At 48.2% G+C, this 26,251-nt stretch overlaps 1 protein-coding gene across 6 annotated transcripts in view; it reads right to left on the bottom strand.

Annotated features, from left to right (window-relative positions):
• Positions 1-12,239, bottom strand: part of DIP2C (disco interacting protein 2 homolog C) — a 310,450-nt gene extending 298,211 nt beyond the window's left edge. For 4 of the 6 annotated variants that reach the window (XM_055544187.1, XM_055544181.1, XM_055544183.1 and 1 more), the window contains exon 1: positions 11,987-12,233. In XM_055544187.1, the coding sequence (XP_055400162.1) occupies positions 11,987-12,071 (85 nt within the window). In that variant the 5' untranslated portion in view covers positions 12,072-12,233. Of the gene's footprint in view, positions 1-11,986 lie in introns of all 6 variants that reach the window. The other 2 variants (XM_055544182.1, XM_055544184.1) reach the window with 1 other exon arrangement.
• Positions 12,240-26,251: the final 14,012 nt, after the last annotated feature.

Genomic DNA, 26,251 nt, shown 5'->3' with positions numbered 1-26,251 from the left:
TCTAGAAAAGTCCTGAGACGATATCTCAAGATGGCCACATCACATAAAAATCTTACCCACATGGTCATTCCTGCCAACATTTATTTGGATTAATATTGTTATCTACATAAAAGAAAGGAAAACACAGATTTGTCCTAACAAGTTCCTATCATTGCTAGATTATTTTCACAATTATGAGTAATCACTAAATAGCTTCCACTCAAGGATCTAAAAATAAGAAACAAAAGAAAGCCACAATCCCAACAACATTATTAAGAACATTATAGTTATGAAAATAAAGGCTCTTTTTTGAGACTACAGGTTCCTAAAATATCCTTCATGGAACTCTGTACCAGTAATGGCTGGTAATTAACTGTTCTATCAGGTGAAAAATACATATTATTAGGGTATGTGAAAGTAAATACATAAAAGAGAAGTCACCACACATACCAAGAAACTTGGTATCTCCTTCCACACTCCATCTGTGAGCTGGACTCCTGGCTCACTCCATGAGGGTGATGTCCAGTCAGGAGCCAGAACTGAGGAGGCTGGTGTTGAGAGGGCTTCCAGGGCAAACCAGCCAACTGGCACCCACCACTCAGCCACAGGGCCCCAGGCAAGCTTGCTAACGTGCTTCCCTTTTTGTGAGACAAATGTCCTTCAAAAAAAAAGTGATCTATGTAGACACCTAATGCAGTGCTTAGCACAGGTGAGCAACCAGGGAGTGGTGCCTGAGACATGTAGGTGTCCTCCCCTACAGACAGGTAACAAGCTCTGTTCATGCCAAAAAAAGACATCACTTTGCAACATCTGATTTAAAAGTCTGAGTTATGCACTGTCCACTCCTACTGACAAGACTCCAGTTCTCTGGGGACCAAGAGCGGGTGGTTCACATCCATCAGACATGGCCCCCATCTCTGCAAGGCCTGGGGGTCATCAGACTGGCAGTCCGCTTGGAAGAAAAGCACTCTGCTTAAAAGACCTAAGATTGATCACCTTGTCAGTGATTGGTGGTGGCTTAAACGCACTCGCCATCATCCTGTTTAGTAATAGGAAGCTCGGATAGAGGTCACTCTTGTAGAGACACTGAGGAGGTTATTCCTGGAACCTCAAGTTAAATATTGTTCCAGGAAATAACACAAGAATTAACAGCATCATCTCTTGAGCAAAACGATGAAGATTTCTGATGAACCTGATCCAGTCTCCTGATTCTAAAGGATGCTGTTCATCTTCCACGAGAAACAGGAAAATTTCAAACATATAGAAAACAGAAGTGTATGGTGAACACCCACATATCCATCCCCTAGATGACAGATTCAATCTTGAATATAAATTTAGAGGCAGACAGCAAAGAAAATGTGCAGCGTAAGCCTCCACCCATTACAACCCTGTGCAAGGGAAAGATGAATGATTTCCTCTGACAGGAACAGGCTGCTGGGGAGGAGGCTGCCTACTGCTCACCCTCCTAGAAGCCCCCCGGACTCCAGAGCTCCTGCAGATCTCATAGGAGAAGATGGGGTCCCCATCCTGCTTCAGAAGAAAGCTGCCCAATGGTTCAGTTAACTCGTGATGGTGGAAATGTGTCACGAAGCCAATATTCTAGTGCTCATGAGTTTCTATTCGTTTGAAGTCTCCTCATCTATACAAAGAAGCTAATGTCATTTTCCCAGAAAATACTTTCAAAAGAGTAAAGAAATGTCAACATGAAAGCAGCTGAAAGCCTTAAGACACCATGAGATATACAAGGTTTATTTCATCTCTTCTATTCAAGAAATGCTAGTGTTCTAAATACTGCTCCCACCTCACATCATCTTTCAAGAATAAATGACAGGGGATCCCTGGTTGTCCAGTGGTTAAGAATCTGCCTTGAAATGCAAGGGACACCAGGTTGATCCCTCGTCTGGGAAGATCTCACATGCTGCAGGTAACTAAGCCCATGCACCACAACTGCAAGAGTCCATGAGCCGCAACTACTGAACCCCGTGCGCCCTAGAGCCCTTGCTTCGCAACAAGAGAAGCCCACACACCACAACAAAGAGGCGCCCTCGCTTACTGCATCTGAAGAAAGTCTGCACGCAGTAACGAAGACCCAACACAATCAAAAATTAAATCTTAGAAAGAGTACGTGATAGTGGTCAGACTGCCCTACAACCCCACTGACACAGCCAGTCCACAAGTTTTACTTCCTGTGCAAAGCACTTGCCCCAGCAGACACTTGTCACCTGCAGAACGGCAGTCCCTCCAAGGAACCTCTGCCCACATTCCTTCCCCAAGGCTCTGTTCCTCTGCATCCATGGGAGATAGAACATTGTACAACACTTTCAGAAAGTGTGTTTTACTTAAGACACTTTCCATAAAGGAGAGATTTCAACCAGAATCCTACCTGTGTCAAATTCAACAAGTCATGAAGGAAACAAGCAAAATCAAGGTTATTTTCATCCCTGTGTCCAGAGCCAGGTCTTCCAAATAACAGGGAAGAAATTCTAAAACACCAACAGGCATTATAGATGCCTATATTATCCCTTACCAGTATAACAGCTAAATAACAATTCATCGCCATAGAAACAGAGGAGGCAGAATTCTACTTTCTTTTCATATTAATTTATGTACAAGTAACAGAAATTCTTAAAGTCTGGACTCTGGTATCAACAGCAAAATGACTCCAAGTGCTATTTTTCATTTGGTCCAAGTCAATTTTGGGCTTGGTGGGGGAGGACTAGCCCCACTATTTGCAGTAAGACTGTATTCACTTGAGCTTTATGACCAACCTAGATAGCATATTGAAAAGCAGAGACATTACTTTGCCAACAAAGGTCCGTCTAGTCAAGGCTATGGTTTTTCCTGTGGTCATGTATGGATGTGAGAGTTGGACTGTGAAGAAGGCTGAGTGCCAAAGAATTGATGCTTTTGAACTGTGGTGCTGGAGAAGACTCTTGAGAGTCCCTGGGACTGCAAGGAGACCCAACCAGTCCATTCTGAAGGAGATCAGCCCTGGGATTTCTTTGGAAGGAATGATGCTAAGGCTGAAACTCCAGTACTTTGGCCACCTCATGCAAAGAGTTGACTCATTGGAAAAGACTCTGATGCTGGGAGGGATTGTGGGCAGGAGGAGAAGGGGACAACAGAGGATGAGATGTCTGGATGGCATCACCGACTCGATGGACGTGAGTCTGAGTGAACTCCGGGAGTTGGTGATGGACAGGGAGGCCTGGCGTGCTGTGATTCATGGGGTCGCAAAGAGTCGGACACGACTGAGCGACTAAACTGAACTGAACTAAACAGCAGAATGAAACAACAAAACCACCCAAACACCAAATCTCATGTGGATAGAACGTCCCTACAGGACACAGCACTGCAACAGTCAAGTGTGGGCCTGAGATACATTACAATGTACATAGTAAAAGAGTTTCCACCCTGGCAAGTTGATTTTTCCTTGGATTTAAATAGGTGTTTTTTTAATGACCTAAGTTTAGTGGAATTGCACCCTTGCCTAAACAGCTCCTTAAAGATTACCTTATGGGCTTTCCATGTGGCTCAGGGGTAAAGAATCCACCTGCGATGCAGGAGACCTAGGTTCAATCTGTGGGTTGGGAAGATTCCCTGGAGGAGAACATGGCAACCGACTCCAATATTCTTGCTCGGAGAATTCCATGGACAGAGGAGTCTGGTGGGCTCCAGTCCACGGGGAGGAAAAGAGTCAGAAGAAGCTGAGCACACATCCATACACAGCTCCGTCCTATTACTTGCTGTTACTCAAGTATTAATAGTTATTATACATAACTTTGGGTTGGGAGAAGGGCAAGGCTTACCCACTCCAGTATTCTGGCCTGGAGAGTTCCATGGATTGTATAGTCCACAGGGTCACAAAGAGTCAGACACAACTGAGAGACTTACACACACACACATACACATACAAGTTCATGGCAGGGGGGCGGGGGAGGCCCTTCAGACTATCTCTGGATATTATTTTAAAAGAACCAGCTTAGGTTTCACTGAAGCACAAAGGCTCCCTGGTGGTCCAACAAGGGTTCAATCCCTGGTTCAGGAAGATCCCACAGGCCCACATCCCAGCTAAGCCTGCACGCCGTAGAGTCCATGCTCCACAACCACAGGAGCCACCAAAGCGAGAAGCCCACGCACCACAACCAGAGAAAGCCTGCAGGCAGCAACAAAGACCTAGCGCAGCCAGAAAGGAAAAGCGAAGCAGCTTATAAAAACTGATGAGAAGAGCCACTCATACTCACAAACCCACACAGCACCACCGACATAACCGCCAGGTGACTGTAAAGAGTAAAAGCCCAGGCCCTGTGGCGAGTGCTGGGCGGAGGGGTGGGGGGTGCACCGAGCCCCGGGGTCATGGCCACAGCGAGCCTGACTCTGACTTGGCCTCTCAGAGCTGCCCGGGCTCACGCAGCCCCACCTTTGTGGCCCGTAGTGGCATACATGTCCTCTGTCGTGGGAAACAAGGAGAAGCTAGCTAGCTGAGCCCTCTCCACACGCACTGAGGGCTGGGGAACATGCAGCTCCAGGAGGAAGATTCCAGAGTCAGGGCCGGTGGAGGTCAGCCTCACCTCCACGAGGCGCCGGGAAGGACTCTGAGCGGAGATCCACACGTGGTCCCGGATTCAATGACTGTGACCTAACAGGTCGTCCTTGCCAGACACACCTGGGCTGGAGCCTGACCTAGGACACCCTTCCTTTTCTCTTGAAAAGTAAAAAGGTTGAAAAGGGGGTTTCCAGGAGTATTGACACAGAGAGTCCACCAGAAAGGAAGATTTATCATTAAAATAAAAAAAAAAGAGGCCTCACAGCTCTGAAGCTGCCCCAGGCAGGGTAAGTGCCCAGGCAGCAACTATTAAGAGATGCCCTCCCCACCTCACACTCCGCGCCCACACTGGGCACCCTGCTTTTCTCCCAGGGCCGCTCTCACAATCCCTGTAACTCAAACCACAGAGATAAAGGTGGGGCTGGGAAACCCTGTCCCAGTGACAGCGCCTTGAGGGAACTGTGGGGATGAATGTTTACGGAGCAGACATTGTGACTGTATCACTGATCCCCACAGCTGTCCCGAGGGCAGGGTTCTTAACCCGATCTGACAGCAGGGGACACCCTCCCTACCCATGAAGATCTGGAGGAAGACTCCTCAGAGGACACACATGAGAATTCTCAGGATCTGCACACAAATCTCCACAAATAAGACTCAGAAAAAGACCCAAAGAGGCTCGGGAAGCACAGAAGGTCACCCACGAGTGAGACATGGACTTGGTGCTTTCCGTGCCCCCTCCACTAAACCCAGCCCCCGAGACCGATGGCTCTGGGGTGAACCCATCCTTCCGAATGCGTCTGGCCAACTCCAGATTTCACTCGTTCTGGCCACTGACACCATCGGGCTTTGCTACCGCTCTCACCCTCTGTGCAGGTAAGATCGTATAGATACAGATCTTGTCATCTGTGTCACCATGACACTGACATGACGCAATGTGCTCTAGTTGCAACAAAGCCCGTAATCTTTACTAACATTATGCTAAGTCAATTCAGTCGTCTCCGACTCTGTGCGACCCCATAGATGGCAGCCCACCAGGCTCCCCCGTCCCTGGGATTCTCCAGGCAAGAACACTGGAGTGGGTTGCCATTTCCTTCTCCAGTGCATGAAAGTGAAAAGTGAAAGTGAAGTCATTCAGTCGTGTCCGACTCTTAGTGACCCCATGGATTGCAGCCTAACAGGCTCCTCCATCCATGGGATTTTCCAGGCAAGAGTACTGGAGTGGGGTGCCATTACTTTACTCATAAAGACCTAGAATCTTCTGATAAGGTTAATTAGCAACACAGTTTACATTTCTCTTCTCATTTCAGGTAAACTGTCCAGGAAGCATCAGCTGGAGCCACACACACCACCACCCCCTTCACTGGAGCCACACCACCCACATCTTCTCAGGGATATGACACTTGGGCCAGAAACAGGACAGGGCTCTAAGTGAGTGCTCATGATTTTCCCGAGAGTGAAGAAGTCCTGACAGGAGGCTCTGCCAACAGAAGAGAACAGCCAAAACAAAGCCACGAAGGCAGGATTAAGACAGGGCAGCACAGAAACTGGGATGGGTGGGTCTCTCCCCACTAACAGGACGTTTCATAAATGCCTGACACATGGCAAGCTACACTGGTAAGACACGTGGTCAGGACACGAGAGACTGCTTGTGGTTTTAGGAGAAAGCGTCTCTGCCCAGCACCAAGTGGCCACAGGGAAGTCAGATGCATGGACTACCTCCCTCCTCGGCCAGAGGCTCAGACCTGAGTCTGGGAGTATGAACCAGCCCACACTGAACAGGACCCATATGAATTCTTTATGTCATAATTTTAAAATGTTTTAGTATTCCTCTAATAAAAAAATAGAAAAACACCTGACTTGACTAACCAGATAATTCAGTAAAAAAAATTCTAATTGTGCATAACTGCAGACAAGTATGCAAAGAATTGCTGTCTCTGGTGCCGACAGAACTTGTTTGGATCTGGCCGGCAGTTTTCAATCTTTTCATGGGGACACAGAAAGTTTCCAACCTAATAAGCAAAAAAATATGATTTAAAAACCAGCAGCCCAGAAGGGAAAGATCTGTTTAACACTATCAATCACAGACTGCTTCTGTGCTCACTATCTTGGGTCTTTTTTCCCCTGACTTCTCATACCTATCACACAAAATGCTTGGTAAAGAAGGATCTCAATTTGTGATTCTCAGAGCACATTTCATTTTGCAAAATATTCAGCAGCAGCAAAACTAAAAAGCCACCTCCCCAGTCCCCTCCCCCAAAAGAAGGCTGCTTGTTGTCCTATTGACTTTACAGCCCAACATCTCAGCCCTTCCCCACTTTACCAGTCTTAAGTGCTTATGAACATTAACACTGCGTTGAATCCTGAAGAAAGAGCCATATATGTACAAACCCCACTCCTGTGTTCTCACACATGAATTCCCACTTAAGAGTCTCCCCTTCGAGAGCGCTATGTATTATCATCACCAACAAATTGATGCAACTGCTGCTTCTGAGACATCACAAGCTTTTGACCCTCTCAGCAGAAAGAAAGGTGCAGAGGCAATGACAGCAGGTGACCTCTGTAGGGAGCACAAGAAGACTGAGAAGAAGGAAAATCACCACTGGCAACCGTGAAAGTAGAGGCATACAGACGAAGAGACTGGAGGATGGGAACCGTCCACAGCGGCCGGAGCCCATCGTGTCACCCACAGTGAGGTGCCCCCTGTTCCAGGAAAAACACTGACGTGCAAAACCTAGCCGATACCTGCAGGCAAGCATCTGGTTTTAGGAAGATGCCTGAGTAATTATGAGAACCTTAAAATGACTAGGATTTGAACCGGTGAATCAGTCCATATACATGACATCAAAACGAAGATTATCCAATACATTCTCTCTGCAATTCAGAAGAATGCTACAACTCATCCCATAAATCACTGCTTAAAAAAAAAAAAAAAAAAAATCAGCTCTAAAAAAAGAGACTTCTCATTTGAAAAAGGCTGGGAGGAGGAAGGCAAAAAGTGACTCATAACATCCAACAGCCTGTAGCCTCCAAACCATAACAAGAATATAAAGCCAGTGGGCCCAGAATGAAACAAAATAGTCACTGTTACAGCTGTGACCTCATGGCATTCAGCTCTAAGTGTGACTACAGCCCCATAAATACCTTCTGAGCGCTGGGATCAACCTTACACATTAGGGCCTTGAATATGTGCCTTTACCTTCCCAGCTAAATCTGACATCTATGTTTACTCATCAAAAAAAGAACATTCAAATGTAACAATTTTCCTAACTCTAAACAACTCTTAAAACTCAAGTCCACACATTTCACATCCCACCCATATCAATGCTGCCGTTTTGTAAATATCTGTAATTCAGGTAATAATCTTTTATTTTAGATTTATCAAGCCAAGGACTCCAGCTCCCGGGACCAGCACTGACATGCTGCCCCAGAGGTAATGGGCTTTATTAACTGCGTGAGGACTGACTGCAGGTGCAGCAGCTCAGCTGTCACTCCCTGAATCTGCACCCCCTTCCTTCCTCCCCTCCCAGTGACAAGTTACCAGTGAGACTCTGGAAGAAAACATTTTTTTCACACACTTGTTTTCCAGAGCCCACTGTTTCCTTTCAATGAGGAGAACGTTTGGATTGCATGAGAGACAGTGGTCTCCTTCCCCCACCCGTGGAAGGTGGTCCAAGACTTCAGCTCGGGGGGCCAGCTCTGCAGTCACACGTACCGCCAAGAACAGCTGGGGGCTGCAGGGGACAGAGCTCAGGCCGCAGAGCTAGGTGCACCTGCCAGTGTGCTGGCAGCCCTGGAGACGCCTGCCCCCCAACCTACAAACCTTCCAACCGGCTATCTCGTTAAGATTTTACTCTGGTGACAGGATTGTGCCAGCTGCATGTGAACTACTCATCTGTAACTTAAAAAAAGAGTGATTCCTTGACCAGTACAATGAACTGATGGCACCCACCACCTCCCTTGGGCAGTTTTGCGCTTACCTGAAAACGTTAAGTTGGAGTCAATTATAGAACATAACTGCTAGTTGCAGGAATTCAGGATCTTACAGACTGAGTAACTCCCATAAGCAAGAGTTAGGAAGTCAGTAGGCACACTCACAATTAAAAACCACAAAGTATAAAGCTAACAGACGTCTCTTCTGCAAACATCACGGTTTTCACAGGCTGTATCACAAGGCAATTTCCCAGAGTCCTACCAAAATAAGAATGGAACCATTGCTGAAAGAGTGGGATGAGATTCTCTAGAGCTGCAAGTCCAGGGTATGCACAGCCCAGGACACAAACCATCAGTTAACAGAGAAATGTATTGCTGAATTTCAATCAACAGCTAATTTTTTAGTAAGACATGAGTCTGCCTTTATTTAGAAATTTTCTCTTTCTGCTCTGCTTTGCTGATGTTTCCATTTAAAGTTTTCCTTTAAGCCAAATAATGTTTATTCACATATTACCTACTTAGTGGCCCTCTTAAAGCCAAAGAGAAAAATGCATGATTCCAAAAGGCAAGAATGAAGGGAAAGGGAGGGGAGGAGAGGGAAGAAAAAATGATTCAGGGAAAAGTGTGTGGGGAAAAAAGCCTCCACCACCCCACCTGGCCCCCAGCGACCAGCCAGCTCACCGGCTTCCTCTCCATCTCACATTCAGTGCCAAGCATCCTCCTGGCCCCACAAGACTCCCCCAGACGCAAGGATCAGAGGCCTCTCCCCACAGAGAGCTCCTGTTCTTTGCTGGCATTAGTTCTTCGGAGAGAGGAGCCCAGCGTCCCGAGGGGAAGCACCGGACAGCAACAGACAGTGGAAAGAAAAGAGCGGGCAACCGGCAGGGCAGGAGGGTGGAAATATGAGCTCTGCAGCCAAGAAGTCAATCTGCAACCCTGCACCCGACAGTGACCCATAAAACAGAACATTAGTGTCTGTAACAGCACAGCAGACAGGGCAAACCAAAGCTGGACCAGCATCTACTGATCTAGATTATACACAACCATTAGCGGCTGGCAGGCCACGTAGGAGAATAGCCTACTCTGGTTTTTCAGCATACATTATATGCTGAAAACGGAACTGCTTTCCATGCTCCTCTGTAAGAACTGAGTGCCAGAAAGTCCACACACGTTTCCACAGTATTTTCTAACCTTTTAATAAAATGATGACTAACTTAAAGAATTCTCTTCATATGAATCCTGATTGAAGATAAATATGAAAGCAATACTCTCAATTCAGCATTAAAAGTTGTTTTAACTTTTCACTTTGCAAGTGGATATGGTGGGGGATTTTTTAAGTTCCAAAATGTGAGGAGACAATAATTTCTGATCCTTTCATTCTTTGGTTTCTGGTAAACAATACTGAAAAGCAAATTGATTCATCTAGCTTAAGCCAGTAAAACTATACTATATGGTCACAATACACAAAATTCCAAATGACCTTAAAGAGAGACCCAATCAACCCAATGCAGACAACACAAGTCAAAGATGACACAGCTAAAGGGGGAGTAGGGGGGCGGCTCACGCTGGGCAGTCACAGCAACAACCCTCTCCTCTCGGGTCTTCCAGCCAGGCCTAGGGAGGTTTAGAGAGGGAGAAACAATAATGTGATTCACGCATGCAAACACACGCCCCTTCCTCTGTCCTGACACTCAATAAGAAACTCATTAAACCCTTTTTAAAATCTGCAAGGACACAGGGTATTCACAGAGAACCAGGCTGAGCACATGCTTTGCCATCCTCTGGGCAACAGGGACACAGTCTAGGAGTGACTGAGGGTGACCGGTAACTGCCACCTAGCAAGTGAGTGTGTTCTGTCCACGTTCACACCAGCCACTCCCACCAGGGGCCACACACTGTCCCAGACAGGCAGAAGCAAGGTGAGAGCCCAGCCCAGGCTGACTGGGGAGGCAGAGAGATTCTGGTCAGTTCAGAGGCTGCACAGGGGCATACTGACACAACATCAGGATGAGGCAGATGGAGCAGAAGAGCTTGTTTGGAGACAAGGCAGGAAGGATAGGGTGTTGCAAACAGCACAGCTGTGGTGCAGAGCTGTGGCGGGTAGGGGGCAGGGGAGAAGAACCCATGTGAGCAGTGATGAGGCCAAAGAACTTGGGCAAATATTCTCTAGTGGGTCCTGCGCCCCTCCAAGCCACCTGTCCACACAGAACTCCTTACCCACCAGTGTGGACTAAGCTCTGCTCCCCAGCTGAGCTCGGCATTGAGGTCCAGCAGTGCCTGCGGCCCCTTCAGCCCCTCAGACAGCGGCTGCTGAGCAGAGTCCAGGAAACATCTCCTGTGGGACAGCTGAGCATCACAGAGCCCCCAAGGATCCCAAACGTGAAACAGGAGCCTTCCAGAGAGCACCATCTGAAGAGGCACCTCACCCAGGCCCCCACCTTTATCACCTCCTTCCCCCCTGAAAGTGTTAAAAGGGAAAACATCAGGTCAACACCAGTTTCTCCCAACTGATGAAAACTGGCACCAATGAATCTACTTTTTGGCTGCCAGCCCCACAAAACCGTTACACACACACACACACACACACACACACACACACAAATACGAGTTCACTACTAAACTGTTTCAAATATAAATTTGAGAGGACACGGCCTCTCTCCACCCCGAGTGTATTAGTGGCCTTTCCAGGGTGGGCCGGGTGAATTCTAAATCTATAGTCACCATTCAACATTCGGAACTTTTACTGGGTTTTATAAAAAGACATAGCAAACCCCGACCTAAAACTTATGACAGCTGAGCACATGATCCCGGCCTTAACAGAAAATAAGAAACCGTATATAACACTCCATGAAATCACTGTAGCGAATCTGTCACAAATTGGAAGCGTGAGCCGCTGGGAACGCGGCACAGACCCGGCCTGTCGGAGGGGGCTCTCCAGTCCCAGCCAACCTTCGCGTCCAGCGCACGGAAACAATAGTGGTGCTGGCCGGTCCAGGCCGGACGCCGCGGACCCCGAGGTTAGACCCTCAAGTCCAGACCCTCAAGTCCAACGACAAGTTTCGCATTAGAACCAGGCCAGCGGCGCCTCAGGCCGCGCGTTGCGGAACCGCCCCCGGCCCGGTCGCGGTAGGCAGCGCTCGGACGCGCACCAAGGACATAGCCCGGTCCACCAGGCCGCGCGCGAAGCCCCGGCCCGCGGCCCGCCCTGCGCCCCCGGCCCGCGGCCCGTCCTGCGGCCCCAGCGGCGCCTCAGCCCGCGTCGCGCCCTGAGCCCCCGGCCCAGGCCTGCCCTGCGTCCCAAGCCCCAGGCCCGTCCTGCGCCCCCGGCCCGAGGCTCGCCCTGCGCCTCAAGTCACAGACCCGCCCTGCGGCCCCGGACCCCCAGAACCCCTCAGGCCCCCCGGCCCCCGGCGCCGGGGCCGCGGCGGACGACGCAGAGCCGCAGGGCGGGGGCCGCTCTCGCCCTGCACCGGGACCCCCGCCCGCCCGGGCCCCGTGACAGCGCGGCCGGCCGAGCGCCGGGCCTGTTACCTTCCGACAGCTCCAGCTCCAGCTCTGCCAGCCGGGCGCGCACCTCCAGGGGCAGCGCCATGCCCTCCAGGCTGCGGTCCGCCATGCTCGCGCCGCCCCCGCCCGCGCCGGCCTCCCTTTGTTCCAGGCCGCGGTCTCGCCGCTCCTCGCGCCCCGCGGACCCGCACCGAGCGGCGGCAGGCCGGGCGGCGGCGCAGCGCGCTCCTCCCCGGCGCCTCCCCCGCGCGCCCCGGCTCGCCGGCCCCGCGCCCGCGCCCCCGGCCCGCCCGGAGCGCGCCCGCTCCGCTGCACCGGCGGCTCCGCGGAGCGCGCGCGAGGCGAGGGCGCGCACGGGGGGCGGGGGGCGGGGCGGGGCGCGCGCACACATGGGGGGCGGGGCGCGCGCACGGTGGGGACGGGGGCGGAGCGCGCTCCCGGGGCCCGGGCGCGCGCACCGGCGCAGCGGCCCTCCCCGCCCAGCCCGGCCCCCGCCCTCCCCGGGCCCGAGGCAGAAAATGACCGGCTGGAGCCCCGGCCTCTGCGTTCCGGGTCTTTGCGGGCTGGTTTTTGTTTTTTGTTTTTTAATAAATGCGCCTGTGGGTTGGGGACAGGGGCCATGGAAAGAGGACCGGATTTGAGGTTCCTAACTCCCTCAGCTGTAGGCCCTGGGGCCACAGTCAGGGCTCGGCCTCGGCTCAGGCCCCACCGTGAGGCCGAGGAGGAGGGGTGTCCCCGATCCCCACGTGTGCGGGCAGACCGCGCGCACGCCCGCCCCCAGCGCGTCCTCTCCCGGGTCCCCGGTTCCCGGCAGGTCGCTCGTCTCTCCCGCTGCCACCGCAGCGCTGTCACCTCTCGGGCATCAGCAGTCTGGGCCTCCAGTCTTGGCCGTCTGGGGCGGCCAGCTCACCCCTCCGACTGTCCACCTGAATAACCTCGCCCAGACGCCTCCAAACCCAGAATCCGCACACCAGCCCCTCCTCCTGGCTACTGGTGGCTTCCACCGTTCTCCCAGGGAGCGAGGCTAGGAAGAGTCCGGGGTCTGTCCTCCTCGGTCTTCCGCGCAGCCTCTGCTCCTTGGGCCCCTCGAGGCTCTCGCGGGTCACTGTCACCCGGCTCCCCTCCCACAGTTCAGCCCCTCCGGCAGGCCCGGGTCATCCTCACGGCCTCCTGGTGGTTCCCTCAATGCCAACCGCTTGACCCTGTGGCGCGGAAGTGACCTAAGTTGGCTCCGGAGAAATAGTGGCATTTCAGTGGCATTTATTCCCTTTCAAAAATAGGCAATTCAGTACTTCCTGTGCTGTCCACTGAATACACATCCACCCTCTGATCGGACACTCCAGTCCCTCCACTGCCTGGCCCCAACCCACAACCACCCCCCTGCCACGCGCATACACACACCCAAGTTCTGGTTCCTGAAGACCTGGTAGCCTTCACCCAAGTGCGCCCTTCTCCACCCTCAGGCTCCCAGGCGTCCCTATGATCAACTCTAGGAAAACCTCTCTTCCCCACACCCATCCTCCCACTACCTTATCTGCTTATCTCTGCCTTGTCTTCTTGGCCTTTGTTTATCCTTCTCATTCAGTTCAGTCCATCAGTTGTGTCCGACTCTTTGCGACCCCATGAATTGCAGCACGCCAGGCCTCCCTGTCCATCACCAACTCCCGGAGTTCACTCAAACTCATGTCCATCGAGTCGGTGATGCCATCCAGACATCTCATCCTCTGTCGTCCCCTTCTCCTCCTGCCCCCAATCCTTCCCAGCATCAGGGTCTTTCCCAATGAGTCAACTCTTCGCATGAGGTGGCCAAAGTATTGCAGTTTCAGCCTCAGCATCAGTCCTTCCAATGAACACCCAGGACTGATCTCCTTTAGGATGGACTGGTTGGATCTCCTTGCAGTCCAAGGGACTCTCAAGAGTCTTCTCCAACACCACAGTTCAAAAGCATCAATTTTTCAGCGCTCAGCTTTCTCCACAGTCCAACTCTCACATCCATACATGACCACAGGAAAAACCATAGCCTTGACTAGACGGACCTTTGTTGGCAAAGTAATGTCTCTGCTTTTTAATATGCTATCTAGGTTGGTCATAGCTTTCCTTCCAAGGAGTAAGTGTCTTTTAATTTCATGGCTGCAGTCACCATCTGCAGTGATTTGGGAGCCCAAAAAAATAAAATCTGACACTGTTTCCACTGTTTCCCCATCTATTTCCCATGAAGTGATGGGACCAGATGCCATCATCTTAGTTTTCCGAATGTTGAGCTTTAAGCCAACTTTTTCACTCTCCTCTTCCACTTTCATCAAGAGGCTTTTTAGTTCCTCTTCACTTTCTGCCATAAGGGTGGTGTCATCTGCATATCTGAGGTGACTGATATTTCTCCCGGCAATCTTGATTCCAGCTTGTGCTTCTTCCAGCCCAGCGTTTCTCATGATGTACTCTGCATAGAAGTTAAATAAGCAGGGTGGCAATATACAGCCTTGACGTATTCCTTTTCCTATTTGGAACCAGTCTGTTGTTCCATGTCCAGTTCTAACTGTTGCTTCCTGACCTGCATATAGGTTTCTCAAGAGGCAGGTCAGGTGGTCTGGTATTCCCATCTCTTTCAGAATTTTCCACAGTTTATTGTGATCCACACAGTCAAAAGTTTTGGCATAGTCAACAAAGCAGAAATAGATGTTTTTCTGGAACTCTCTTCCTTTACCATGATCCAGCGGATGTTGGCAATTTGATCTCTGGTTCCTCTGCCTTTTCTAAAACCAGCTTGAACATCTGGAAGTTCACAGTTCATGTATTGCTGAAGCCTGGCTTGCAGAATTTTGAGCATTACTTTACTAGCATGTGAGATGAGTGCAATTGTGCGGTAGTTTGAGCATTCTTTGGCATTGCCTTTCTTTGGGATTGGAATGAAAACTGACCTTTTCCAGTCCTGTGGCCACTGCTGAGTTATCCACATTTGCTGGCATATTGAGTGCAGCACTTTCACAGCATCATCTTTCAGGATTTGGAATAGCTCCCCTGGAATTCCATCACCTCCACTAGCTTTGTTTGTAATGATGCTTTCTAAAGCCCACTTGACTTCACATTCCAGGATGTCTGGCTCTAGGTGAGTGATCACACCATTGTGGTTATCTTGGTCATGAAAATCTTTTTTGTACAGTTCTGTGTGTTCTTGCCACCTCTTCTTAATATCTTCTGCTTCTGTTAGGTCCATACCATTTCTGTCCTTTATCGAGCCCATCTTTGCATGAAATGTTCCCTTGGTATCTCTAATTTTCTTGAAGAGCTCTCTAGTCTTTCCCATTCTGTTGTTTTCCTCTATTTCTTTGCATTGATCACTGAGGAAGGCTTTCTTCTCTCTCCTTGCTATTCTTTGGAACTCTGCGTTCAGATGCTTATATCTTTCCTTTTCTCCTTTGCTTTTCCCTTCTCTTCTTTTCACAGCTATTTGTAAGGCCTCCTCAGACAGCCATTTTGCTTTTTTGAGTTTCTTTTCCATGGGGATGGTCTTGATCCCTGTCTCCTGTACAAAGTTACGAACCTCCGTCCATAGTTCATTAGGCACTCTGTCTTATCAGATCTAGTCCCTTAAATCTATTTCTCACTTCTACTGTATAATCATAAGGGATTTGATTTAGGTCATACCTGAATGGTCTAGTGGTTTTCCCCACTTTCTTCAATTTAAGTCTGAATTTGGCAATAAGGAGATCTGAGCCACAGTCAGCTCCTGGTCTTGTTTTTGCTGACTGTATAGAGCTTCTCCATCTTTGGCTGCAAAGAATATAATCAATCTGATTTTGGTGTTGGACACCTGGTGATGTCCATGTGTAGAGTCTTCTCTTGTGTTGTTGGAAGAGGGTGTTTGTTTAACCAGTGTGTTCTCTTGGCAAAACTCTATTAGCCTTTGCCCTGCTTCATTCTGTACTCCAAGGCCAAATCTGCCTGTTATCCCAGGTGTTTCTTGACTTTCTTCCTACTTTTTCATTCCTGTCCCCTATAATGAAAAGGACATCTTTTTTGGGTGTTAGTTCTAAAAGGTCTTGTAGGTCTTCATAGAACCATTCAATTTCAGCTTCTTCAGCATTACTGGTTGGGGCATAGGCTTGGATTACTGTGATATTGAATGGTTTGCCTTGGAAACGAACAGAGATCTTTCTGTCATTTTTGAGATTGCATCCAAGTACTGCATTTCAGACTCTTTTGTTGACCATGATGGCTACCCCACTTCTTCTAAGGGATTCCTGCCTACAGTAGTAGATATAATGGTCATCTGAGTTAAATTCACCCATTCCAGTCCATTTTAGTTCACTGATTCCTAGAATGTCAACGTTCACTCTTGCCATCTCCTGTTTGACCACTTCCAATTTGCCTTGATTCATGGAGCTGACATTCCAGGTTCCTATGCAATATTGTTCTTTACAGCATCGGACCTTGCTTCTATCACCAGTCGCATCCACAACTGGGTATTGTTTTTGCTTTGGCTCCATCCCTTCATTCTTTCTGGAGTTATTTCCCCACTGATCTCCAGTAGCATATTGGACACCTACCAACCCAGGGAGTTCCCCTTTCATTATCCTATACTGTTCCTTAGCCCAAATGAAAGCTCTAGGGACAAGTACCAAGCCTTCCTCCTCTTTGTTCTTCTGGGGCCAGGACAGTAGTGACCACTAGAGCGCTGTGGGCACTCCTCACACCAGATCCACTGATCTCACATGAAACTGGTGAACCCCAAGCACCTGTGCTCTATGGTCTGGGATGTAGATTCACTGGACTGTGGCCAGCCGCACCACCCCCCCAGTCTCTCCCCATCATGATGACACATCCCCAAGGCAGAAAGCCTCCAGGAGGATCTGGGGCTACAGGCAAAGAAAGGCCTTAGAAAAATAAAACACAACAGAGCCAGGACTCAGACCCCAGTCTGCAGAGCAGAGCTCTGGGCTCACTCCATGACAGCACACTGGGTCTGACAGCCACACCGTGTGTCAGTCAGTCCAGGGCTGATGGTGTCAGAATAAAGTGTGTTCTTTTCTAATTCCTGGGTGGTTCCAAAGAAGACACTGTGTTGCACTACTCACACACATGATCATCTACCTAGATTCTGAGCGGTGTGTCTTCATACAGTTTGTATGACTGCTGAGTACAAGAATGGTGGGAGAAGGCTCATGGCACTTCCAGTGGCCCGAAAGACATCTTTGTCTGAAGTCCTGCCCCATCCTCAAAATACCTATGTCTGAGACCAAACTCCTCACTCTGTTCTCAGTCTAGAGCAGCCACTCTTTCTCCTGGTTTCTGTGCTGAGTCAAGCCCATTGTCAGGCTTCAGTAACAACCACCTGCAGCGTTTCCCAACCCACCAACCCCGACCCCAAACCCCAAGGCCCACTGCCACTGCCTGTCAGACCCTCAGAGCCCCAACCCTGTCTTCCCCCTTTTAATCTTCCTTCTGTAGCTGCCATGGCTTACAGTCCCCTGGCTCCACAACCTGTGACAGCTCTCCACCTGCAAACAAAAGAGCTCCTTGTTTTGACACTGAAGACTTCACAGACATAACACTTCTTTCCCTACTTCCTGTCCAGGGCTCCCTGAACACACCTGCGTCACCTGGGAAGTCCTGATTTGTCTGTGGGGTTCCTCCTCTACTTGTGTCCCTTTTGCTGATATGTGCCTCTCGTTACCCGTCTCCCTGTTTTCCGAGTCACAGTCACAAGACAGATTTTACCAATCCAAGTGCAGCTTCAAATACCACTTCTTCCAGGAAGTCTTCCTTCATCTCCCACCTGGAACTACACATATCTCTTTTCCTACTTGTTCCTCCCAGGGCTTGCGGCTCACATGTGCATCTTGAAAAAAGTGTCAGTTCCCCAGTTATGTCCAACTCTTTGCAACCCCATGGACTGTAGCCTGCCAGGCTCCTCTGTCCATGGGATTCTCCAGGCAGGAATACTGGAGTGGATTGCCATGCCCTCCTCCAGGGAATCCTCCCAACCCAAGGATTGAACCTGGGTCTCCTGCATTGCAGGCAGATTATTTACCATCTTGAGCCACCAGGGAAGACACATGCGTTTTACTGGGCAAGTAGTCCACCGTGATCCTCCCACTGTGCTGAATGACAATGTAAGCGGCACATGGTCCTCAAGATGCAGTTCCGCTCTGGGCTCTCTCACCTTCTTCTATACCAGTCCTGGGCTCAGCAATCACTGGGCTTAGTGAAAACCTAGTTATGCTTTGTGTGACTACACATATGAAAACCTGGTTTGAGTGGATATCAAGGTGGGCATAATAACACCCAACAGAGGTTTATTAGAATGAACTGAACGACCGCTGGGGGCTACATGCTTCCACAGCTCCCAGAAGCCCCAAGATCCCATCTTCAGAGCTGCACCTGTGGACAGTGGTCATTTCTCTTCAGAAAGCCACTGTGACCTCTGAAGACTGCTGCTTGGGAGGAGTGAGACAGCACTGCACACCAGCAAGGCTTAATTTGTGAAATAAGCCAGTTTTTGCATAACAAATCCCAGAGGGTCTGAGAGGCGGTGCTAAGCCTGAAGGCAGCCCACAGCCTGGAGGGAAGCTGACACAGGACACATGAGCTGGCCTCGCTCCTCCACAGGCTGAGTTCCAGAGTTCCACGGTGGCAGTGACAGAGCGATAATTAAGTGACTGACCCCAACAGCCTGCATGGAAGGCCTCTGTCTGTATCTTGTTTGACCGTGGGCTCTGGGTGATTTGCACTACTCTGCCTCACCCAGCATCTCATGTCATTTTTTTTTTCTATTTCACTGAATTCCAAGCAAATTCTGGATGAAAACTTCATTACTTATGTGTAACTGGGCTCTGGACGTGAGGAAACCTGATTGGGGTGGAAGAGGGGTGTTGTGACTCAGGTGTGCGTGGGGGCAGGGCCTGTGGATTAATGAGGTAACCCGCAGGTGACACCCCCAGTTGGCTCACACCTTCACCTCTAAGCCTTGCTCCTGATGAGAGCTGATCATCTCACTTCTCATCAGATTTGTGCAGAACTGGTTCATGTCGTGCTCTCTCTCCTAGGAATCCCAGTTCCATGAAGTTTTCCCCTTTTCCAAAGTGGCCAGGAAGAGCTGGTTGTCAAGCACTCTGGTCAGATTCTCCAAGTCCCTCATAATTCCTGTTATGACAGAAAACCCACTTAAACTGGAACTTCCCTACAGAACTATGCCTGGCAATTTATATTTTCAGTTATATTTCATTTTGGCCTTAACTATATTAGAAATTCAGCTTGGGTAGAAACTTAGGTTTAAAGAAAGAACAAACATGAGTAATGTGACACAGAAAGTCCAGGTTTAATGAATTAGTACTTGGAAAGCACCTTGAATCTTTGAATGAAACTTCTCTATGCATGAAAGAGATCATTAACATTTTTGTGACTTTTTTTCACATTACTATAGAATTAACTACATACTGTGAATGTGGACTGAATTCTCTGAACCACACATGTGTGTGTGTTGTTCTGGATACTGTCTTCCTCTGGAATTAAGGGTTATCCAATCTATTCTCCTAAGAACAAGTATACCCATGAAACAGAGGAACAAGAAGGAACCCCACAGAATCCCACAGCAAAATTAATCTAATCCTACATATCATTTTTGCAAGTGCTAAGAATTCAACTTTGAGTCCAAGGGAAAACAAGAGTGTGAAATTTATCTTGGACAAATAGCCTGAGTGTCTCTTTGTATTTGTTATTACAAATTGATACACAATTATCAGTAATGTAACAACTTCTGATCATTTTGGTGACTTATAATCACTCGTGCTAATAGCAATGTGACTAGCACAAAACAACAAACTTTTCAAAAATTACTGTGTTTGGTCCTAAATGGCATCATGTTTTCACAGCATACTTCCTTTACCTGTTATGACCGACCACTCTTTGGTTTAATTAGGGTAATGTTCGCTCCCAGAACTCATGGCTGAGACAAGTGACACACAGGCTTTTTTAAAAAAATATTTTACCAAGTGTTCTAAGATATAAGACTTTATTGGATGTTTGAAACATAAGATTTTGAAGTAGAAGAGAAGGGAGTGGTTGACAACTAAAATTTTGCATCAAAAGTCCACAAAGTGGAACAGCACCCTAAAACAAAGTTGTAAAAGTGACCTCATCCCTTCTAAATGGAAACTCATCATACACAGTGACCTCATCCCTTCTAAATGGAAACTCATCAGTCGATGCTTTTGACCTGTGGTGTTGGAGAAGACTCTTGAGAGTCCTTTGGACTGCAAGGAGATCAAACCAGTCCATCCTAACAGAAATCAGTCCTGAATATTCATTGGAAGGACTGATGCTGAAGCTCCAATACTTTGGCCACCTGATGCGAAGAACTGACTCATTGGAAAAAACTCTGATGTGGGAAAGATTGAAGACAGGAGGAGAAGGGGACAACAGAGGATGAGATGGTTGGATGGCATCACCGACTCGATGGACATGAGTTTTAGCAAGTTCCAGGAGTTGGTGTTGGACAGGGAAGCCTGGCATGCTGCAGTCCACGGGGTTGCAAAGTCCGACATGACTGAGCAACTGAACTGAACCAAACACACAGAGTCAGGCACATTCCTGAAGGGCATATGCTTTGCCAAGAAAAACTCCACACGAGGCTTGCAAATGGAGTCTAAAGATTCAATTGTGTAAAATGCAGAATCTTGTTATTGTGAAGTTAATTAAAAGCAGTGCTTTTCAGTCTGTATGAGCTCACACACACACTCAATGCAAGTAAATAAAGAAATAAGATTGAGCTGTTGACGCTGTTCACTGCTGACCACGTGCTGCTCTGAGGGTCCCAACAACTGTGGGGCCTGGGCACGCTGGCACACCCACCCTGAACTAGGGGACAAGCCTTATGCTCTGATGGCAATGGGCAGAACCGGAGAGGGTGAGCCAGCAGAGCACAGCCGGAGCCCAGTCTCCAGGGAGGCATTGCCTGGGTCAGACTGAGGCTCCAGCGTCACGCTGTGCTCACAGCTGAGTAGGTGGACCGGGTGCTGCAGGGCAGAGTCCCAGGAAGCAGGGCCTCTGGGGAGGGAGCACATCGGGGCAGGGGAAGAGCAGGCCTCATCGGGCTGGCCCACAGACAGCCCTGCAGCAGGGGTCACTAGGTCGCTGACCTGCACTGGGGACCCACTACCAATTTGTCCCATCAAGAAGGTAACGTGTTATGATCCACCAGCAGCAACACTTACAGCCCATGCAGTGCTCTGGGTGGCACCGTGTCCCCACGATGTCTGTGGGATCACTGCTGACTCGGCTGGAGCTACTCCATCCACCCTGAAGCTGGTCGGGGCAGACAGATCACGGGAAGTCAGGAACCTTCAGGGTGGCAAACCTGGACTTCAAGATTGAGTATTTGGGGGTTTTTTCTGTATGTTAATATACTTTGGGTTTTATTTTTAGTAAGTCAAAGAATTATTAAAAATGACTTCCTTTGCTTTGCATGGGGTCGTGAAGGATTTCATACAATGCCCATCATTCATGGAAATTTTTACAAAGTGATGGGCATGAGGCTTGTGCTGGATGCTGTAAAAGATGCGGCTTGCGCTTTTGGAAACTCACAGGCCTGCGGCAGGTGGCCTGAGCCCAGCACGGGTACAAGCAGCAGGCGAGCTTCTCCTCGGGCCTTCCTGGTCTGCTGATTGCCCAGCGCCTCGCCCAGCTGCACCAAGTCCCCTCGGCCTTTCGAGCACAGGAGGGCCTCTCATCTTCCAACCTCTCCTCACTGACCCCGGGTGGGGGTCAGGACCCTGGGATGTCACGCTCTCTGCACAAGCTCCTGAGATCTGTCTGCTCCGAGTGCCTCTCAGCCCCACCCTGGCCTCGGCTGGAGACAAGCTGGTGCCCCTCAGAGCCCCCACGGGGAACGCCTCACCCTCGGCTCTCACCACGCAGTCGTGTCGAGGCCTCGGACCTCTTGAGAATCTAACCTGAAGTGGAACGAGCCATGACCTTGCTTACGGTTCATAAAGTTCTAGACCAAACGTCTGTGCCCGCCCACCGCAAGCACCCAGGCTGCAGGGAGGGGCCTGAACATCTCGTACCCGCCGGACTCCCCAGAGCTCCGTCCTGGGCACCCTCTCTATCCCAGCAGGCGTCCGCCCGTCGGTGGTCTCAGCCTGCGGGGAGAGGAGGGTATGCGTGCAACCACAGAACAGAGGGCAGTGCGCCTCTGAAGAAGGCGGAGGAGGAGGAAGTTGACTTGGAAAGCCCACTACATCTCCAGACGGAGCCTTGAGGTCTAACAGCGGCCGGCCAGTCCGGTGGAGACTGCTCCGCCCCCTTCATGGATGCACCGCGGTCGTTTCTCTCAGATGCTGAGTCTCCACAAAACTAGATGAGAATGCTCTCAAGCGCAGGAGAGACTGAAGACAGAAAGAGAAAGACGGTGAACGGAGGAAGACTCAGAGAAAGAACTGAGGCGGCAGCCGCGGGGGGCGGAGGACACACGGACAGACCAGCCACCGTCTCAAGGACACACTCAGCAAGGAGAGCGTCAGAACAGGACAGAAGACTCGTGGAGCAAAACACAAATACAGGCAGGTGAAAACTAACCATTTTTAAGATACAATAAAATTTTTAACTAGGGAAGCAAAATGGCAATTTGAAATGCTGCTGTGGAAACTGGATCTTGGGTTCCTGGGGCTGCTGTAATGACATGGCCATACTGGGAGCTTAAAGCCAGGAAAACATGCCATCTCACTTTCTGGAGGCGGAGGTCTGAACTCAGGGTGTCAGCTGGGAATGGGGACAGCAGTCCACAGCTTGTCCTGTGTCACTCCAGTCACTGACTCCACCGTCATGCTGCTGTACGTCCTCCTCCCTCCATGTCTATCTCCAAATTTCCCCATGTCATAAGACCACCAGTCACCAGATCAGGGCCACCCTCCTGACCTCACCTTTACCTGGCTGACTCTGCAAAGATCTTATTTCCTTGTAAAGCCACTTTCTGAGGAACTGGGGGCTAGGCGGTCAATATACCTTCTTTAAGGGGATGCATTCAAGTGAACATAACAGCTGTTGATATGGAGGGGGGACGTCTAGATAAAAACTTCACATCTCAAAACTAAGAAATTAAAAAGGATTAAGTACTAAAGAGAAAGCTATGAAACAAATAGACCAGAACCAAACTGGGACTGAAGCAGTAAAAATCATTAGCAACATGGATATATATATATATATATATATATATATATATACAACTTCAAAATGTTTTGAATAACAAAATATACTAAACTAAAACAAAAGCAATACAAGATGATTACAAGAGATTAGCTTTATTTCTAGCATAGGACAAATGGACAGCACTCAGCAATTGACTCCGCTGACTGATAAGCCACTTTTCTTTGTCACTTAAAATAGCTTTAGCCTGTCTTAAGTCACATGAGTATTAAAGAGATGAACCCCGGCTCTGGTACGGCCGCTGATTCACTTTTATTATAATGACACTGTTAGAGGTGAACGTGTCTCACCCCTGCAGTCTGACGGGCCGCCCATGGCTGGGCCCTGGCAAAACCCTCCGGCAGCTGCCTTGGGCTGGCAGGCTCCTCCACATGCAGAGTCTGCCTGCACTGGCCAGCACGCTGTGTGTGTCCCCTGCACACGGCTCATCCCCAAGAGGAACTGAGCCAGCATCCCGATTGTGCTGTGTCTTCTTCCCACAGTCAGCTAAGACACTTTGCCCACTGGGGCAGAGCGTCCGTGCACATGCGCACCTGTGTGTGTCTGTTTATAAACACAGGAAGCCTAGGAATGTTACATGAACAGAACCATGACACATGGAGGAAACACGAAGTATATGGAGATGTTTTTTCCTTAACAAAAAGTGAAAAGGATTAAATATGGAATTGATAAAATCATTGCTGTTATGGATCTTGCATAAAATCTTAGTAAGAGACTACTGTAAGGGGTCGGGAATTCCCAGTGAGTGTCTCTCGTCCCATGATGCTTGTTTTTCAAGGCCTGAAAAGAATGTACCACATACTGTCCAATACTGTGGTCGTCAATGGAGAGCAAGTCTGCTGTCACTTACTCTCTCCTGGCTGGTAACATTTCATAACATAATAATGTAAAGAGCAGTCCAAAGTGTAGGAAAATATGAGGAATTTTGGGGATTGTTTCCAAAAAAATAACTGAAACTAAATGAATGAACACAATGAAAGAGGTATGGAATTGAATTATTTTGGTGATGAATGCTATTTACACAGTCTGGATAATGTAAATTCTGAATACTGACATAAATGAAAAGCAATATATTACTATTTGGGGGGGAGGTGGAGAGAATAAGAGCCTAGAGAAAGTGGTAGTAAGAAATCTGTGTCCTCATCTTATCATGAAGCAGCCAACAAATAGCATCTAAAGATGAAAATTAAAGACACAGAACTGTAAGCTTACATTTACAAACATAGAGGTAAACACCAAAAGAAATGCCTGAAAATCCAATTGTGCTTGGCTCTACATAGTAAGAAGAGATAAGTCTGATTACTGCTGTTTTTCATTAGAAGCTTAATTATACAAGTATATACTTTTATTGTGAAAGATAATATACACAGGAATGTGCGTATATGTTTCAGCATTTAACAAATATGTAGAAAACCAACTAACTCTCAACTATGTTATAAAATTAATTTTCATTAGAAGTCTAATTTTTAAACATTTCTATGGAAAATATAATATGCAAAGAGTGAATAACAGTTATAAGGCCAAGTAATTAAGAACCAAGTAAAGAAACTGAACATTGTTTATAGCCCAGAGGACTTTGCTGACTACAACACACTCATTCTGGCCAGAGTGGACCGTCCTCCAATCTCATACAGTAACTCTGTCCTTGCTTTTCTTGAGCACTCTCACATACATCCCTAAAAAATAACATTCAATTTTGCTTACTTTCGAACTTTATATAAATAGCATTATACTGTACATATAATTTTGTTTTATTTTTTATTCATTCAACTTTAGGTTTATAGATTCATTCATATTATTTCATGTAACCTACTTCTTGTTGGTTCTAAGCAAATATTTTTGAATGATTGTATCAGAGTTTATTGATCTATTCTACCATTCCACTGTTGATGGACATTTGAGTTATTTCCAGACGTGGGCTATGATGGAAAATACAATAATATATTTTAGTGTTGTATGATTACATTGTACACGTACATACCTGATACACTCTCATCCACCATACACTATATCCAGGTGAACAGAAGTGCACCTTTCCTCAGCTCTGACTCGCTCCTGCGCCATAGATGACTATGCATACACAGACAGTCTTTTCTGTTTCACTTCTGTTTGTCTCTTTATACAGCAACACACCACAGTATTGATTTATTAGCTTCACAGAATGTGTCCCTTCATGGATCACAGCCTTGTCATGGAGAAGGGGCTTGTGTAACTCAATGAAGCTATGAGCCATGCCGTGCAGGGCCACCCTAGATGCACAGTCGTGGTGAAGAGCTTTGGAGGAGGGAATGGCAGCCCACTCCAGTATTCTTGCCACGAGAGCCCCAGAAGCAGAATGAACAGACTGAGGTCTCTCCTGCTTCTTGGTCTCCCCCTTCCATCCTCCCGTCTCCTCTTTTACAGCCTTGGCTCTTCTCTCTGGAACTGTTTCCCAGGTTGGATTGTCTTGTCACCTGTCACTTCCCCAAATACCTCCTGGGGTTTGGAGTGGGAGTGTGCTGAGTACAGAGGTCAGTTTAGAGATGAATAACCTCTGCATTTTGAGTCTTCTATTCTGTAAACATGGCCTATTTTTATTGACACATAATGTCTTCCAATAAAGTTATGTAATTTTCCTCAAAAAAGTCTTTCATATCACTTTCATATTTATCCTAATTGCTATTTTTGGATGCTTTGAAGTAGAGTTTAAAATTATGTTTTCTATTTGTTGCTCTTATATAAGTATAATGGAATTTTATACTTATTTCAGTTTTGGTGACTTAGTTATAACTTTCTTATTAGTTATAATATTTTATCTGTAAAAATGTTTCATTTAATACATATGGAATCTTTTAATCTGAAAACAACTATAGTTCAGTTTCTGCTTATCTAAGGCTCCTAGTCGTGACTTCTTTGTCTCAGTGTAGCAGCCAGGATCTCCTGCTCAGCTGAGTGGCAACGCTGACAGTGGTTACAGGAGGTATCCTCCTCTTGTTCATCATCTCAGAGGGAAATTTTTCAAATTTTTGAAACAGTATTTGTTAAATATGATCATTATTGTAGATTTTTGCACCCTCTCTTTATCTGATTAAGAAAACTCTAGTTTGCTCA

This window comes from Bubalus kerabau, chromosome 13 (assembly GCF_029407905.1).
Source record: "Bubalus kerabau isolate K-KA32 ecotype Philippines breed swamp buffalo chromosome 13, PCC_UOA_SB_1v2, whole genome shotgun sequence".
In the NCBI taxonomy this organism is placed as follows: Eukaryota; Metazoa; Chordata; class Mammalia; order Artiodactyla; family Bovidae; genus Bubalus; species Bubalus kerabau.
Note: the sequence above shows the minus strand (reverse complement) of the source record. Positions and strands in the feature narration are given on the sequence as shown.